This window comes from Hyaloscypha bicolor (assembly GCF_002865645.1).
Source record: "Hyaloscypha bicolor E unplaced genomic scaffold K444scaffold_16, whole genome shotgun sequence".
NCBI lineage: Eukaryota > Fungi > Ascomycota > Leotiomycetes > Helotiales > Hyaloscyphaceae > Hyaloscypha > Hyaloscypha bicolor.
In genome coordinates this window covers 46,525-63,808 of record NW_020194518.1, presented here as the reverse complement: position 1 = coordinate 63,808, position 17,284 = coordinate 46,525, and the positions used below count along the sequence as shown (strand labels likewise).

Here is a 17,284-nt window from a genome sequence, read left to right as displayed (position 1 = left end):
CGGGTGTGATGTTCTCGAGCTTCGAGGGCTGCCTAAAGCGCGGCCAATATGACTGGAGAAAAGATCAATAGGGAGAAGTAGATCAATTACAGTTTTAGTGATTCCTAATACAGTGCCCCTCCTGCGATGATCAGGTATTTATGGTCCCAGAGTGTAGGTAGTTAGATCCATGCTAAGTATGACAGCGTACTTTAGCTCGGCTTCCCCGTCATCGAGACGTACGGGGTAAGTCTCTAGATTAATTGAGATCTGTTGAATCTAATGTTGTGCATGTGTATGAAGTTGGTCGCAACGAAGTACTGTCACAGAAGATATTGTCAAAGAAAGTTAAACTCCTCTTCGGACAGTGAGGAGATCAGAAGTTCAACCCTCGTTGGGAGGATCATGAAACCATGGCACCATTATCATCGTTGTAAGTGTTGAAATCTCTAATATGGTAGGTGGCACTCCTTTCAAATTTCAGAAGGTCTATGAAACACAGGACGCAACTTTCCACGAGGTTGATTACTCAACTCCACTTCCAATACCGCTGATCCCACCAAAATGCTCAGATGCTTGAGAATTCAATATCTCCCAACCTTGCTGGGAGCAAACACTAAAAGGCAGGCAGAGGAATAGAGAGAACAATCAAAGCGACTTGGTTCGATCTCGCGATGCATCCTCGATAAGGGAGTAACGCTGCCCTATTTCCGTTCCCTGAGGTTTCCAAAGCACATCAACGAAACTTACATAAGGCGGTAAACAGTGGAATGGAGTGGATTCAACAATATCATGCATCTGTCGTTCCGTATCGTAAAACAGTCCGATGCGATTGTTAGGTACCCCCTATCCACTCTCGCGTAATCTCGGCTACTTTCTAACGAGAAACGTAAGCTCGACTACGCATTACGCCACGCAAAATATCGACACAGCAAATCGAAATATGCTCAATAATGGTTCTTGCATTATGAATCTCCGATAATGTTATTCCGTACCTGAGCAAGTTACTCTAAAAAAGCTTGTTCAACTCCGTACTTAGCCCCAAAGACAGGGGAGCCAGGCAGCAAGGCGATTGCCGATGCCGGGCCCCACGCGGATGAGATCGTCCTAGCGCTCTTGAAGCCGCTCGATCCGCTACATCCTTTCTCTCTTCTACTTTTCAGTCCTAGTCCGAAGATTGTCCACATGAGTGACGCATCAAGGAAGTTATATAAAATGTCTTCAATCGCCTGCCAAGTGGCAGGAAGCCAAGACAATGATCTCGAAAGGCCGCGATTCGTTGCGCGAAAGGATGTCACCGCGGGCAAGCCAGACGGAGGATTCCGATACCGACCAGACATGGACACCATCTACTCCGCCGAACGATGAAGAGAATACGTTACCATTAGGGGACACCAAGGAGAAGGAGAAGAAAGATCCTAATATAGTTGATTGGGATGGAGATACAGACTCCGCGAATCCAAGGAATTGGAGTAAAGGTTACAAGAGTTGGATAACTTTTCAGCTTGGGATGCTTGCGTTAGCTGCAAGTTTGGGATCGAGTATTATCGCTCCTGGGGAGAACGCTGTTTCTCAATACATCGGAGTGAGTAGAGAGGTCACAGTTCTGACAATCTCGTTGTATATGTAAGTTGCGCGGAGCAGATCTTTATCGAATTTTGTACTAATAATGTCTGCCAACAGTCTCGGATTTGCTTTTGGGCCTTTGTGCTGGGCACCTATATCTGAAATATGGGGCAGAAGATGGTCAATGTTGCCTGCGATGTTCGTCTTGGGTTTATTTTCTATCGCCACGGCGGTTGCGAAGAACGCCGAAACGATATTTATAACTCGGTTTTTCGCAGGAGTGTTTGGATCAGCTCCTGTTAGCAATGTGGCGGCGGCGCTGGGTGATATTTGGGAACCGAAAGCCAGAGGAGTTGCGACTACATTTTACGCAATTGGTGAGGTTATTCTCTTTGCTCTCTCGATAGAAAGCTCTAGCTGACCATTTCCAGCCGTCGTAGGAGGACCAACCTTAGGGCCAACAATCGGAGCAGCCTTGACAGTAAACCCTCACTTGGGATGGCGGTGGACCGAATATATCGAGGCGATCTGGGTTTTTGCCACTCTGTTGATGTGTGCCTTCGCACTACCGGAAATCTACGGCCCCGTCCTGTTGAAGAGAAAAGCCCAGCGTCTGCGCAAAGAGACCGGCAACGAAGCACTCTACCACCCTGCAGAACGAATCAAGTTATCTCCAAAGACGATAGCCACAAAGCATTTTGCCCGGCCACTTCGTATGCTGATAACGGAACCCATGGTCACCTGCATAGCCTTCTATGCCTCATTCGTCTACGCACTGCTCTATCTAACTCTAGAAGTCTTCCCTGTCGTCTTCCAAAAGAATCGACATTGGAGCCCCGTCATTGGGTCCCTACCCTTCATTGGGCTCTTCATCGGCGTCTGTCTTGCAACGTTCGTCAATTTAGGAAATCAAGCCCGATATGCCAGAATCTCTGATGCCGCCCATGGAAAACCAGTCCCTGAGGCAAGACTGGCCCCCATGGCCATCGGCGGTTTTCTCTTCGCTATTGGGCTCTTCTGTAGGTGTTTGGGAGAAATCCTTTTCCTGAATCTAGCTGTTTCATGGTTTTCTTCTAAGACAACGTCCTTTCCTGAATCAATATCCATCGAGCAGTGGCTAACTACCCCGTTACCTAGGGTTTGGATGGACAGCGACGCCTTCAATCCCCTGGCTTTCTCCTGTGTTCGCAACACTCTTCATCGGCGCGGGCTTTAATATTATCTTCCAACAATGCATCAACTTCCTCGTTGACACCTACGGTGTCTACGCTGCAAGTGCGGTATCTGCAAATACTTTCTTGCGATCTATCATGGCAGCAGGATTACCGCTCGCAGCTCAGCCAATGTTCCATAATCTGGGTGTTGGGCCTGCGATGTCGATCCTTGGGGCCGTAGCTACAATTGCGATACCCGTTCCCTTTGTGTTTATGAAGTACGGATTGGCATTGAGGAAGAAGTCGTCTTTTGCGCCTGTAGATGAAGATTGAGATAGAAATGATAATATTCGAGTTATCTGGGCTATTTAGATACCCCTTGCTGCTCTGAAGAGGGGGTGGTTGACATATGGCTGAATTTCAACCTGCTCTTATTCATGAAATATGTCAGAATCCTGCACAGCCGCTATTTGTTCCAAAACTCCCTATGTGATCAGAGACGCTTCTTCAAGATGCGAGGGGCATTCGGCCTTTCGCAAGCTCAAAGGTGGGCCCTCGAACTCCGTTGGCGAGAAAGCGTGTACGAGACGGAGGTGGCCGAATTCCGCGAGGTTCTAGGATTCTATGACGCTTCGAAGTTGATATGGATGCCTGTAGAGACCTGCAGTAGCGTTGAGATCTCGGGTCTTCGGAATTGCCCGTCTGGTTTCTCAACAGGCTCGCGGGGGACAGAAAAAGCGGAACTGAATTCTCAATGTGCCAGATCAAGATTGGACATTCATGTGGACTCGAACGGGATAAGAGTTCAGTATTTTAGAGCTCCCAGATATCTGAAGGGGATAGCTTCTGAATGTACCACGACTCGCGGGAACATTTATCGCTGAAGGAATTGTGGTTTCCAGGACATTGAAACAAATGCCGCTCCTCTGTCCATTGTGAGACAGATTGTGGAGAGTCACTGCATCAAGCTCAACAAGCATATATAGTACTGCGATTGCGAGAGCTACAGACCACTGCCAAGCAGGTATCAAACTGGCATTCGACCAGGGCATATTCTCAGACATTGTAACAGCTCCGAGACTTTGACCTTGGCATAAAGTCCGTTCTGATCATCGATTCCCACGCTCAATATCACTTCATCATCAAGATATCCCATGACTTTTTCTCTGATGTCACTTTCTTCCCTTCCCCAAGCATACGCAATTGTCGTGGTGTAGGTAAACTGTCCCCACTCAGCACGACTACCCGATTCTGATTCCGGTACACCATCCCAAATCTGCTCTGGCGTCCAACCCCGATTCGTCTCGTTGGCCAAGAGGATGGGGTGTTGACTGACAGCGAGCATGTTGAAAGGTGGAGTAGCAGACCACACGACGAAGTATCGCTCATAGCGTTCAGGCAGGCCAAAACCGTTGATATGCTTTCTGTGAATTGCTGCAAAGAAGACCTTCTCTCCAATTTGGTTGATACAGGTTGAGTTCGATCTTATGCACAGGATTAGATTTAATGCTGGAGTAGCTTGGTGCCAGGAAGGACCAGCCATGAAATGGCCACCGCCCACTTCCTCCGGTGTCGGTTCGCTGAGGCAAGGCTCTTCCAGAGGGTCCGTCTCATTCGTTGTAGTGAGTCCAGCTCCAACAAGCTGGGCAAAAGTCCGACTGGTGGAATTCAGTTCGTATTGCAGATAAGATGTTGATGGCGACGGCGAGAACATCACCCAATTTTTTTCGTAAGAACGGCGAGTTGATGGTGGATTGCGCGTGAGCTCTGTCAGTGTGGGATACGACATCAGTGGCCCAGGTCCTAAACGTCGAGGGGATGAAGAGAACGTTTCTTCGAGGCTTGGGTAGACAACTCGCAGGTCAATCGCCCAGAGACCAATACAGGCATATCTCGACCTGATAACTATCAGCAGCTATTCAAAACTGCGATGGCGAATTTTCTTACTGCGATACAACCATCAAGATAGGCTCTCCTCGGACGGAGTAGAACAGCCTAGGATCATGAAAGCCTGGGATATCAGCCAGGAGCTGTTCATTGCCATCACAACTCTCGGCGGGAGTTGGAGGCACGTCGACCTCGACCGGTGAAGTGACGCATCGCAGACCACCGTTAGGACCAAGGACTTCGAGATCTTCTTCTGTGCAAGCCATCTCACGTGGGTTATTGGACTTCCGGGATTCGGGGTGGCAGATGTTGGCTTCGCAGAGCACATTTTTCCGATACGGCTCACCATGGGAAGCGACCATGTTAACGATAATATACTGACTTTTGGCCCAGTATGGAAGTGCAAATATTGTAGGGTTCCAAAAGGTCCTCGTCTCTCTTTTTGTGGCAGCTATAGGACTCATGGAGATGTTGTAAAGCAGATTTGGAAGTCGTATGTGGCCAGTGAACTGGTTGGGAGAACGGGGACAATGGGCGAGGTTGATCAACTCCTCTGGAGCTTTGATATTCGAGGCTTTGACTGGGTCGATGAGTTCTGCGTCCAGAAGGTCCTCAGCGCTCGCGCGTTGTTGTGTGGGTAATGGTGATGAAGGATGACTCCAGTCGTCGATGAGCGGTGGCATGAAAGACAGCCGAACTGGCTTTTGGGACGTCTCGATGTGTACGAATGCATGGGTATCGCCCGGCCACTCAGGTCGTCTAGACAACAACAGAATGAGCAAGCAGGTGATGGGGACTGAGAGCAAAAATCTCGTCATGATTGGACTCGACATTTCGGCATCAAGCAAGATGAATGCTGGAAGAGAAGATGAGCTTAGTTGAATATAGAAATTTCGTCGATAGAGTAGGAAAGGACTCGACGGAACAGAAAGACCTCATTGGAAGCAACTTAGGAAGGTGGTGGGCGAGGCGCTTGATTAGCGTGCATGATCTAGAGGGAAGTGCTAGATGTAGGTGTGAAACCATTTTAAGCAGGAGCGAGAGAATGCGGTGGTAGTCAGGGAAGATCAAGCCGGCATGGGAAATTTAAAGGAAAGAGTATACCTCCAGCTTAAATAGTTTGTCTTTTCGTTGTTCGGCTCTTAAGCAAGGAACAAGGCTAGTCTAGCAATGAGAGCGGTGTTCTCACTTACGTTCTCAACCAAACTCAAAATTTCCAGATCTCGGTTGCACTCCAATGTCAATAAAACCCCCTTAAAGCGAGCCAAAACAGTTGCGCGCCCAAAACAAAAGTTGACTGCGAAATAAGACAGAACAAGTAATAAATAATAGGCTGCAAGGGAATCAAAGACGAGAAAAGCAAAAGAAATCTGCGAGGACCCAGAAACTTGGCTTTCGCTCAGTTGTCTGCGGCAGAGCATACGTCTTAACCGTTACAATTCATACGATACACTGGTCTTGTGAGAATGTGAGGGCAGCTTAACGGGTCAGAGGCCTCTCTAATAGTTGGAAGCAACACACCTTATTTTGATAGACTAAGCTGCCCACATCGGGTCGTTTAACGGCATTTCGGAGGAGACGAGGTTGGCAAAGTGCAGCAGCCACCACAACTGGCAATAACTTTAGGAAGTAGCGAAGATACTCTTTACAAAATATAGGAACAAGATGCAGACTTCAACTTCCACCACAAATCTCCTCGAGAATACACGTCTCGTTTATGCGTCTGGCACGGACATTCAACTGAACTCTACTTCTATTACTTCCAAAGATTATGGTCAAAGATATGGGCAACAGCTTGTTTCTGACGCCAGAGTGTACTCCGAATCGGCCAGAGATCGTGGATGCTTCGACACCTTGGTCCGATATTCTGCTCGAAGAACTACGAACAGCAACTCAATCTGATTCAAGAACCCCGAAGAGATATGGTGTCGCAAAATTTGGTAGTTGCAGAACACATCTCCGAAACCAAAGTAGGATTTTATGGCTGACATTCCTGGTGATTGTCGGCCTTTTCTGCGCAGTGAAGGGAGGGAAGCAGGCAGTTTCGGATGAGAGCAAGCTAGTAGCTCAGCCAGAGCTCGATGGACTGCAGTTCGTCGGTGCCAACCATCCTTCTATTCGTGTACGCCAGCTCAATCGCTTGAGATCAAGCTGCGACTAATCGTATGGCAGTACGTTGGCCGCTGGGTATCAACTGCAGATGGAACTCATAAGGATGGCTCATTTCCTGGTAACAACCCTCTGATTCTCAGTCCGAACTTTGCTAACTCATTGTTCCACCCAGGAGTGTACTTCGACTTTGCCTTCAAAGGAAGCAAGACTGTGCTTCTCTCCCTACATAATAAAGATCAATTGAACCAATTGCCAAAGGAAAAATCCATCGGCTTCCCGCAAAGTCTCGCGTTCCTCCCTCTGACAAATGTATCAAGTGCAGCACCAATATCTCTCTTGGCCAGGGTCGATGATGAAGAATACATTGTGATTCCAAATGCAACCACAACCACATCGATTCGTCGAGGAAATCTGGAACCAAACTCACGCCATGATATTCGAATAATTGCTCCCATGGTCGGCAGCGACAGCTTGGAGACGTTGCAAGTCGAGGGAATCTGGATTGATGAAGGCGCCCAGCTCCTACCCTGTGAGACTTCGACAGACTTTGGAGACAATTTTCCACCGGCTCAATGTCCCTCACCTGTTCAGAATAAGATGCTAGAAATTATTACGGATATGCCGGGATTAAAGGCAGGAAAGGATAAAAACAAGAAGAGTGGCATCACCCATGAAATCCTGGGTGGGGTAATGGGCTGGGAATATTTACTAGGAGAGATGTTCGGAAGCGACCACGTTACAATAGGAATGGATGGCATGTGCTTGATTCAAGACTGTTTTGGAGGCAGAGGGAGTCCGGTGGGGCTCGCAGATGTTTTCTTCCAGAGGTTTTCCACCCGTTTCATATCGAGAGCTCATGACTGATATCAGATGTTCTAGTGGCCCTGCTGGATCGGAGCAGTTTGCCCACTCTTGGCATTTCCAGGAGTACATGCCAGATGTGATGGCATGTCCTCGAACACACTTCAATTGTAAGGTATAAGGCTAATAATTGTAGGTTATGAATATCGGAAATTCTGACTGGGAGTCTTTCCAGGCCCACAACAAAGAGTACAACAAGACAATATGGGAATTAAGTGTGAGTTTCGAAGAAACATACATTGCAATGATCCAGGCGATCCGAACATTGGCATACCCGAAGTTCTCGACACCAACAGTCGACTCGAGCCGATATGTGTACTCGCCGCAGACAGGCGCCGGGATTCCCATCTTTATTGTACGGCCTTTCCGTGGTCAGCTCGAGCAGGCAACTCATACGGTTGTAGACCGTCTTCGAAGGGACGGGGATAAAAATCTGTTCTGGCTTGATACATCTGGCTGGTTGAATACCGAGATTCATTTCGACGGCCGGCCAGAAGATCAGGACTTCTTTCTTGACGGTTGTTTATAAGTGGCCTCCTAATCATTGCAAGAAGCTAACAGCCCTTCAGAGAAGAGCTCGTCGAAGCAATGGCGTCTAACGGAGAGAGGTAATCAACGGGTCGCCATCCTCCTCCACATGCATGTCTGCAGGTATCTTGCTCGAGATGTGGACAAGTGCGCCTTCCTTCCACCGGAGATCTATCAGGGTAAAGCAATCGATCATGAAGCACTTCTGTTCGATGAGTTCCTGGAGGAAGAAAGGGAGAGGAAGTTGAAGAAATTATTTTGGGACTAGCCGCGGTAGCCGACGGGAGTCCAAGCCTCCAGGCGTTCAAGGATGCTGAAATAGGGTCCTTAGTGGTCCGAAGATGGGGATCTGCAGCTGTTCCTGACCGAAATTGGTCCGAGGATCTGGTTTTTGGTGATGGTTGAGCAGCTTGGTTGAGGATATTGATACCATGTCGAAGTTACAGTGATTCAGAAATAGTCGTACAAGTACTTCCTTCGAAGACATCAACAAAGTCTTGCGTGAGCTGGTAAAAACGGTGGCCGGTGGCGTCGTTTTATCTGATCTTTTGTCCCAAAGTCCAAGCGACTCGCACCTACATCATCACCGCGAAAATGGGAGGAGCACCGGAATGACACAGAAATTTTGCCTTTTCGGATGAACAGGCATTGTTCTGCGACGAGAATGGACTACGATTGACAATGAGAAGAGCTTCGATTCTCTTCTACCACGACCCTGATCATTCTTAACTCGTTGGTACACTCTCTCAAAAGCCCCGCCGATATTGCGCAGACGACAAAGGCACACGACTCTCCAGAAACCTTGTTCAACTCCAAGCATCGCCATTCTACTTCAGATAAGTTGATTCTTCTTCGAATCGTTCCGGTATCCGCTTCCTCGACCATCAATGGCTACGAATGGTGAAACAATACCGGCGATGGAGCGTCGAAAGTCCTCGACGCCTCACTACCAAACCTTTCCTACCCCACCTCCCAAATCGCGGGGACGACCGCCGATTTCTCCTACGAGTTCATCAGGCCAAGATGGCTATGCGAACCCCCCGAATCACGATGGAGCAGCAGACCAAGACCACCAAAACTCTCCATTACCCAAGAAGCAGCTTGCGATGCTGGCGGTGATTGCGTTGGCCGAGCAAACGGCCCTCAATTCAATATCCCCATACCTCCCAGAGATGACCTCAACCTTCCCCGAAGTCGATCCTTCACAAATAGGGTTATATGTTGGCACAATTGCATCTTCGTTTGCGCTCGCGCAGTTTGCGACGAACTTTTTCTGGGGATGGCTGTCAGACAGGATAGGGAGGAAGCCTGTGGTTATGCTTGGCACAGTTCTCACTGCTGCATGTTTCGTCGCGTTCGGGTTCTGCAAGACATTATGGCAGGCGGTTTTGGTGCAAGCACTCATGGGTCTGGTCAATGGGAATCAAGGAGTTATAAGCACATGTTTAGGGGAGATTACGGATCGAAGTAATCAGAGCAAGGCCTTTGTGTACCTGCCGGTCATATATGGCATTGGAGGGATCACAGGACCAGCTGTTGGAGGATTGCTGGTATTCCAGAACAATCCATTGATGAAAGGGAAGAAAAATCCCTACCCGTACTTATTGCCGAACCTTTTTTCTGCCACGATCCTGTTGATCGATCTGGTCCTCACCGGTTTCTTCCTCGAAGAAAGTCTAGAGGAAGCGAGGGAGCTCCCTCCACTCGAGAAACGAATTAAGAACCTCTTCAGCTGGTTGTGGCAATTCACAGGTGGTGCGTGGCATCCGACATATATTCGACACCAGGTCCATCGTGATTCTAGACCTCGAGTTGATGGGGCGATTGGAGAAGAGACTGAAGATGAATCTACGCCAGATGGCAGCGATGCCCAGTCACTCCTTTCCGTGCCTGAAATGTTCTCAAATAACAACCATCATCTCAGTAGCAAGGAGATCTTCAACCGCGACACAATACTCCTCTTGGGCACTTACTTAGTTTTCCAACTCTCCAACATCTCGTTCAACTCGCTGTACCCAATATTTGCGTCTGCCCGCGAACCCACAGGTCGAGAGCTATCCCCAGAAGAAATCGGCTTGTCTCTCTCCTTCGCGGGAATAGTAACAATTGTCTTCCAAGTTGGTATATTCGGTAAACTTAAAGAGAAAATGGGCAACAAGCGAACCTACCGAGCAGGACTTTTCCTCTTCTTTCTTTCGATGATGATGATGCCCTGGGTGGGACATCGGAGTTCAACTGGTATAGGATCCGGGAAGGTGTGGTTGTGGATCGAGCTGGGATTTGTGTTGCTTGTGAAGACGGTGGCGGCTGTTGGAGGGCTGACCAGTGCGCTGCTTCTGGTATGTTTCTCCTTTTCCTAATATTTGGCGCAGGCTCTAACATACTACGCAGATCACAAACTCAGCTCCAAATCACTCCGTGCTTGGGACACTAAACGGCCTGGCCCAAACTCTCTCCGCTGCTGGCAGAGCAGCAGGTCCTTTTCTCTCTGGAGGACTCTTCTCACTAGCAACGAGGGTACGACCCAAGGGTGAAGCTCTCGCATGGGGAACCTTTGGCGGTATCGCGTTCCTTGGTTGGATCGTGAGTTTTGGGATTAGGGGTGAGGGACTAGAGAGCGCGGAGTGGGATGAGGAGAGCGGGAGCTTAGAAGATGAGGATGATGACGAAGAAGGTGGTGGGGTTGGACGGTGATGTTAGAAAGGGGCACGGATTATGGGTGATCATTCATGCGTGATGCGCTTGCATTATGGGATGAAAAGGCGTTTGGGAACTACATAGCGATTAGATGCATAGATTATGAGCATAAGCCGGCAGGGGTTGGCACAGCGATGTGATTATGAAACGAAATATAGAGTGTACACGATGAACTTGCATCTCAAGGCATGTTGCATTATTATTCCGTCTCGTGTGCTTAAAGGTAAGCAGACATCCGCCCATGCCTAATTGACTGATGCGTGCTAATATACACAGGAATTGAGTTCTTTCACACTTCAGCCCCATTCTCTCACTAAAGATCCTCAATACATCCCCCTTTCTGCTCATTATGCCGCTGTAGAATCCCTAATTGGTAATATCAGTAATAGCAGGTCTCGCAGCAACGGTCTCACCATTAACCTTGTCCTTGCAAACCGTCAACATAACATAGCTTTGTCCGTTAATGCCCGTTGTAACCACGACTTTGAAGCCTCCTTGAACGGAAGTGACGTCAGCGTAGATGGGACCAGTGATGGTAATGAAGGCGGCGTATATTGGGGTCACTCCGTCTTTTGGGAGGAGAATGTAGCCTGGGGTGAGGAGGTTGATGGTGTCTCCAGATTTGATGGGACCGTTGTGCTGAGAGCGAGCCAGGGGAAAGCCTTGAGTGGGAGTTGGGGCTTGTCTGCATTAGGGACGGGGCAGGAAACGATAAATGAGGCCGCCAACCTATAGACTTCATCGAAGGTGAGAGGGTCATTTTGAGAGTTATGTTAGTTGCCATCTGAGGATGGTTCGGTCGATGGGAAACTATTGGTGCGTTCTGCGACCGCGGCGTTGCCAAGAGCTGCGTTGAGGATGGAAACGTGGGTGGTTTCGTCGTAGGTGATCTCTTCCGGGTTGTCGTAGAAGGGGTCCGCGAATGCTGCTTTGATGAAGTCAGCTTGGGTGTAGTTGGCGAGACTTTCACGGTAGAACTTGTCCTCGAGGTGCTCGAGGGTGAGAGCGTAGTTAAGGATGCCAACTCCAAGATGTCAGGACAAGGAAGACAGCTTAGTACAGAGAACGGAATATCGGCGACCCCACTAGATGGACGCTGACAACTGGACCAGCGGCAGCAATAGCCGCAAGAGCCGCAGAAGAGATTGCGTACCTCATTGTGATGGAGTTGTGCCGTTTCACACGGGTGACTTAAGGGGTGGCTGGAAAGAGAAAACAAAGACAAGAGTAGATGCTTGAACTGGAAGCGGCCAAGAGGAAAGAGTGGTGGGGAGGTATCTGGTTTCGAGCAGGTGCCATATGACTCCGACCATCACTTCTCCAGAGAGTGTAATTACACATGATATGGGTAGGCTCCTTCCAGTTACTCCACATCTTCAAGACCTCAAAGCCAAATTGAAGATGGGCAAGATCGAGGCTCAATGGAAATTGCATGAGGCTTTGGAATATCCGTCGTCATAAAGTCTCACTCGGCTGAGAGGCTGTCCGACGGCATTTGCGCACAGCGCCGGAAGAAACACTTTATTGACGAAGGCGTGAGTACCTGGATGAAGATCTGGAGAAGCTGGGATACAGACTCAAGCGATCGAGCTGAGGCACATAAAGGAAATGAGACAATACTTAAGCTTAATGGTAGCTCTGATCTAGCGGCTCGATCTTGCCCCTATGGAGAGACGCTAGGAACGCTCTGGACCTGGTTCGCGGGATCCGTCCTTTAATCCTTCCCCAAACTTTAGGGGTGGAATGTTTCTTTGAAATAGTTTAGAGAAACAAATGTATAACTGCATTTTGCAGTACCCGCGGCTTGCCCCTTTTCGTGGTGGTGTTTTCTCCCCCCGTGGGATCGTATAATCGTATCGCCAGTACTCTACGACGCTTGGCATCTGGAATATCAGGAAGGCGTTTCGGTCGCTTCAGTTGGACAACAGACGCCGTTTTTTCCTCTCGAGGGGCCATGACTTCCTGGGCTCGGTTGCCCAGCAATGCGCAGCCGCTGGAATCTCGAGCTCAGAGATGAGGAATCTTCGACTTCGAGAAGGCGGGCTTACCTCAGATTCCGCATCACCAGCCACACGTCAGCGAGACGGGGATCACCTCTTCTCCTGGTCGACAATTGAGGCTGGACTCTAGAGCACCAGCTGAACGTGATTCATGAGAATGCCTCATCAGTTTGAATCACGGTCGCGAGCACAGGGTCTGGGCGTCGGTGCGACCTGCTTCTTCCGGACCCGAGGTATTCAGCTTCCACGGCCGACGGCGAGTCTGCGTAATGTCTCTCTCAGTCTTCTCCGGCTCTTCGATACCAGGATTGACACAACCGGATATCAGGTGATGTGGTTTGGGCCGTCGTGCGACCATCGTCCTCTACCTCACGCCGCGAGGTCGCATTCGAGGCAACCAGGAAACAAGAAGGGAGGTTTGGATCAGGGTTCGATCGAGGTCGACGGCGTCGAGTCACCAACACCATCGTGTCCGCTCCCGCTTCTCCTTGTACCGACCCCGGAGAATACCTTCCCTTCCTGACACCGAACCTTCGGTCTTTCCTTTGTGTCCCACCGAGCCGCCGGGTTGCAGACATCCAAGGCGATTTGGTTGTGCGTACAGTACTCGTAAGAGTCGGACTTAACGTCTATTGCATCGCGGTGGCCGTTTCACCGTCGGAGCGCTTTATGTATGACTGTTCGCCGTTATTTCCTTGGACTGTCCTTGAACCCTTGCTGCCGGCCCCATGAATTCTTGGCGTCGGCACCCTGGAGCGGATCTTCTAATTGGCCAATGACAGGAAAGCCGTCGTATATAGGGCTGGAGCATGTGGCTGTTGACCGTCAGCACTTGTCGAATCCACCACACAAAGCCTCACCAACCTCCTCCAGTACCTCTGCATGCCTCCTGTTCAATGTGGCTCGGACCGCCTGTTGCTGGAGATTCTACGCAGCAATGAACTATTACATGTCATTCAAGATGAGAACCTGAGGATTTGAAGGGCCGCCACAATCGAGGGGTAATATCAGGCCATCGAATCAGGCCAAGACGGTTGTTTGTATGGGTTCGAGAGGACGTTCATGCAAGGCTATCAAACTTGCAATCCGCTCGTTTTGGATTCATCTGAGCAAGAGTCGTCGGACGCCCCGTCTGAAGATAGTGGTAAACTTCTCCATTCCGGTCTTTGGTAGTGTTTCTTCTCGTTCCATCTCGCTTTTCATGATCCTGAAGGCGACTAAAGCCACTCTTACAGGGCTAAAAATGTACGTCAGCAAGAGGCGAATTCGACGTCTACGTCCCATTCGACATCCCCATATAGCTTCAAGTCCATCTCTCGTCACCACTCACAGCTCGAAACTCCATATGTTCCTGACAATCCCATACATATAGGACTTGTGGACCTCCGTCCAGTCTCCCGGAAGGCTTCCTGCCTGATTCCTTCCTCATAGTGGACGACGGCTCCCAAACAAGGGTCAGATTTGAGATCTGGCCATTGACAGCAAAGAGATGGGTTTTGATATCGAAGTCAGATAATAGCATGTGGAGCTTTGTTGCTCCAAAGGGACAAGGTCTCACGGAGCTGAAGAAACAATTGTCTCTTTGCATGCCTAACCCGACCAAATTCCCTTTTTTGAAGCGCCCTGTTCTCCAATCTTCTCCAACTTTCGAGTCAAACAACGGGCCGTTGAGTCCAGCTCTACCTTGTTCTCTCTCATCATGACGTACCGCCGAGGGCGGGATCTAAGCAGTAATCATTTCCAGTGGCTCCAGCATCTTTTCTGACCCCTTCATCAGATTCGAGCTTAACCTCCCCATGGCCGTTACAAATATTACCAAGCTTCTTTTTAAGGTTTTTCTCTTCTATTTCCTACATATCAATCTCCCATCCCACGCCATCAGTTCGGCCAGTCACATCTTTGGGAAAGGGTTCATTCTTAATTAACAAGCCAAGAATGCCTCGTACGACTCTTCCTGCGCCGTCTCTATCTTTAAAACTTACACGCCACAAACGCGCACCACTTACCAGTCACATGGACTTCCGTGGGTGTAGGCAGATCGTGCTCACTGCCACCTTCGGGCACCATCCCTCCCAGGAGGTGGTTGCGATAAGTCTTAAGTTAATAGGCACAGCTCCCCTCAACTGATTTCAACGACAATATTCATACATCTCTCATCATGTCGTCAAGGCACTCAAGACGATCCCATGGTCACAGCTCTGGCAGGAACTCTCGACGAACAACCCAAGTGAGTCATGGGTTGATTTTCGTAACGGACCCCTCCCATTCACTCCCTCACATCTGCTCCACTATCGTCTAGAGAAGTTTTCTAAATCTTGAGGTTCAAGCTTGGGCAAATCACTCCCCAGATGTTTTCTCCCACTACTCACCCCCACACTTAGCTCTACATTCTCGGAAACACTTTCTAACAAGTTGCCCCGCAACAGAACACTGCCCAGCTCATCGAATCTCTAAACACACATCGTGTAAACACTCTCACTGAACTCTGCCGCATCGAGCGTGTGGCAGCCACTGCTTCAGACGAAGATCAACTTGCGTTCCAAGGGCCCATGACATCGGCATGGACTTATTATGTTACGTCTAACAATCTACTCAGCGAGCTCCGCGGTTTGACCAGAAATTATCCATTCAGTAGCGACGCACTCGATGATGCGAAGTGGAGAGTTAGCAACGACCCCGAGAGTAATCGGAGTTGGAACTATGCATGGTTGGTACTGATCAAGATGAGGGATGAGCAGGTCTTCCTGTCCCCCATGAGAGGAACATCTGGCTGACTTCAATATCAGCCAAATGGTGGAAGCATATGCTGCAAGCGAAGCTGCTAAGCCAGAGATGTGGGGCGGGAGGGTACCTGAGGCTGAAGAAGCACGACAACTTGCAGAATGCTTTGCTTGGGAGTGGAATGAAGCTCTCGAGCAGATGCTGCGGCACTGGGACACTCCTCCCACAACCACTGGATACTAAAATGTGTGTTAGTGCAGAGGGCGAAGGGAGGTTCCACAAGGTTAAGAACCTTCGAATATTTTTCACGCTTTCATTCTTTTTGGTGTTTTCAAATTAGCGTTTGAACTGTTTTGGGTTCATGGACGGCAGCATAGCAAAGGCCAATTGCGGTAGATTTCATTACTGTTCTCCTCTGCTATTTCATTTGCATAATAAAAATTGTTGCACGTAAAAATTGCTCTTCCAGTTCTGGCACAAATTTATTGCATTTTCTGCACCTGCGAAGACGTCTTCGCAAGTGGAAGGGGACTTGGTACTAAGTGACGTCTATTTTGGACCCCAAACCAAGCCAAAGCACACTTTTTGTCCACCATTCAGCTTTAACGCCTAAGCGCTTCCTTCGAAATCCTGCTGTCTAATTGCTTACCGATCCTGGGCTCACTTGTGATCACGTACATCATCTTACGTGGGAGCAAAGCGCTTTCTCCTCTTCCACAAAGCTGAAGCCTGTGACAGTTTCTCCAAGGCAGACTTTTATATCGAGTAGGCAGCATGAGGGGTAACCTGCAGGCCTAGTGGAATGCAGAGACGGCAGGATGAGCTCAAGCGGGGCTGGAGCGACGGAACGGCACCGTTGTCATGCGAGCACCTGGCTACTTCTGACCCGAGCCTCCCGAGTCGCTATATTGAGGCACGGGTTGAGCTTAACTTGAATGAAATCACGCTTTGTAGTTTCTGTTAATTTGTTAAATATCATATTTCAAGGTTCTTTCCCCGCATTTCACGTAGCAGGAAGCTGCAGCAACGTCTGTTGACGTCCAGCTTTGGGTTAACAATCGCCAACTGCAATCTATTGTATAGCAGCTGCGTCCAGTTTCCCTGTTTGCTTTATGTGACCCCTCGGTAATAATCAAGCTGTCATATGTCTCGAGACTGAGTCATTTACTCATCTGCCAGCTCAGTCGTACCAAGCTAGCCAGAATTCTTGAGAACAGTGTGGTCGATCCACTGGCTCGGGACTATGAGACACATGCCCCTCAAGTGAGGGACAACTTACATTGGTCCAGGCAGCATCGATCCCCAACATGATGATCCCCCGCATAGTTCCCCACGAGCAAGTAGAACAGCGCGTGCGGAGGTCCAAGAAGAACCTGAAATACGAGAAGCACCCGAGAGAGCCAACCAAGGGAGTTTCTCTGTCGTCTGACTTCACAAGATCCAAATCTGCCCCTGTCAAGGTCAAAATTGTTACGCTCTGCCGCTTCACTGGTAAATTTAGCGTCACGTGACCGCGATGACGCATGCGGCTGCAGTATTTAGAACACCAAGCTCCCGCACTCACGAGCTTCCCTCCTTAGTTTAGAATCCTCGAATTAAGAGCCACTCTACCTGCTTTCCAAGCCCAGAGACCCGGTTTCGTGACAAAAATTACCATGTCTGGTCAACTAGGAAGGCAGATGGGACCACACTTTCTGCTTTTGTACAGTTAGTGAGGACAGACACCACGAGCTCCGTGTTCTAAAGAGGAAATTTCTGCGAGTATACGGAATCGATGCC

General features: G+C 49.2%; 6 protein-coding genes across 6 annotated transcripts; 5 read left to right on the top strand and 1 right to left on the bottom strand.

Annotated features, from left to right (window-relative positions):
- Positions 1-1,136: 1,136 nt before the first annotated feature.
- K444DRAFT_607766 (MFS general substrate transporter) lies at positions 1,137-3,064 on the top strand. The gene is made up of 4 exons (XM_024879233.1): positions 1,137-1,605; positions 1,663-1,922; positions 1,977-2,564; positions 2,683-3,064. Exons 1-4 carry the CDS (start codon positions 1,235-1,237, stop codon positions 3,030-3,032), a joined length of 1,569 nt encoding a protein of 522 aa, XP_024742109.1. The 5' UTR covers positions 1,137-1,234; the 3' UTR covers positions 3,033-3,064.
- Positions 3,065-3,726: 662 nt separating this feature from the next.
- Positions 3,727-5,269, bottom strand: K444DRAFT_518663 (uncharacterized protein; the record flags this gene model as incomplete). The annotated part of the gene is made up of 2 exons (XM_024873888.1): positions 3,727-4,597; positions 4,647-5,269. The coding sequence occupies 2 exons, from the start codon at positions 5,267-5,269 to the stop codon at positions 3,727-3,729; spliced, it is 1,494 nt and encodes a 497-aa protein (XP_024742108.1).
- Positions 5,270-6,357: 1,088 nt separating this feature from the next.
- K444DRAFT_659492 (uncharacterized protein) lies at positions 6,358-8,088 on the top strand (the record flags this gene model as incomplete). The annotated part of the gene is made up of 4 exons (XM_024886359.1): positions 6,358-6,708; positions 6,759-7,496; positions 7,696-7,776; positions 7,813-8,088. The coding sequence occupies 4 exons, from the start codon at positions 6,358-6,360 to the stop codon at positions 8,086-8,088; spliced, it is 1,446 nt and encodes a 481-aa protein (XP_024742107.1).
- On the top strand, positions 8,064-8,453 carry K444DRAFT_607763 (uncharacterized protein). The gene has a single exon (XM_024879232.1). The coding sequence runs from the start codon at positions 8,197-8,199 to the stop codon at positions 8,353-8,355; it is 159 nt and encodes a 52-aa protein (XP_024742106.1). The 5' UTR covers positions 8,064-8,196; the 3' UTR covers positions 8,356-8,453.
- Positions 8,454-9,004: 551 nt separating this feature from the next.
- K444DRAFT_518920 (MFS general substrate transporter) lies at positions 9,005-10,781 on the top strand (the record flags this gene model as incomplete). Its single annotated transcript, XM_024873908.1, has 2 exons — positions 9,005-10,426; positions 10,479-10,781. 2 exons carry the CDS (start codon positions 9,005-9,007, stop codon positions 10,779-10,781), a joined length of 1,725 nt encoding a protein of 574 aa, XP_024742105.1.
- A 4,161-nt stretch (positions 10,782-14,942) lies between these two features.
- K444DRAFT_640196 (uncharacterized protein) lies at positions 14,943-15,748 on the top strand (the record flags this gene model as incomplete). The annotated part of the gene is made up of 3 exons (XM_024884470.1): positions 14,943-15,011; positions 15,211-15,518; positions 15,571-15,748. 3 exons carry the CDS (start codon positions 14,943-14,945, stop codon positions 15,746-15,748), a joined length of 555 nt encoding a protein of 184 aa, XP_024742104.1.
- Positions 15,749-17,284: the final 1,536 nt, after the last annotated feature.

What these genes read in the sequence shown, in the direction of transcription:
- K444DRAFT_607763 (XM_024879232.1), top strand. Translation starts at nt 8,197, where the DNA reads ATGCATGTCTGCAGGTATCTTGCTCGAGATGTGGACAAGTGCGCCTTC.
- K444DRAFT_607766 (XM_024879233.1), top strand. Translation starts at nt 1,235, where the DNA reads ATGATCTCGAAAGGCCGCGATTCGTTGCGCGAAAGGATGTCACCGCGG. An exon ending in CTGACAATCTCGTTGTATAT is followed by an intron (nt 1,606 to 1,662) that starts GTAAGTTGCGCG and finishes GTCTGCCAACAG; the next exon opens with TCTCGGATTTGCTTTTGGGC. An exon ending in GACTACATTTTACGCAATTG is followed by an intron (nt 1,923 to 1,976) that starts GTGAGGTTATTC and finishes GACCATTTCCAG; the next exon opens with CCGTCGTAGGAGGACCAACC.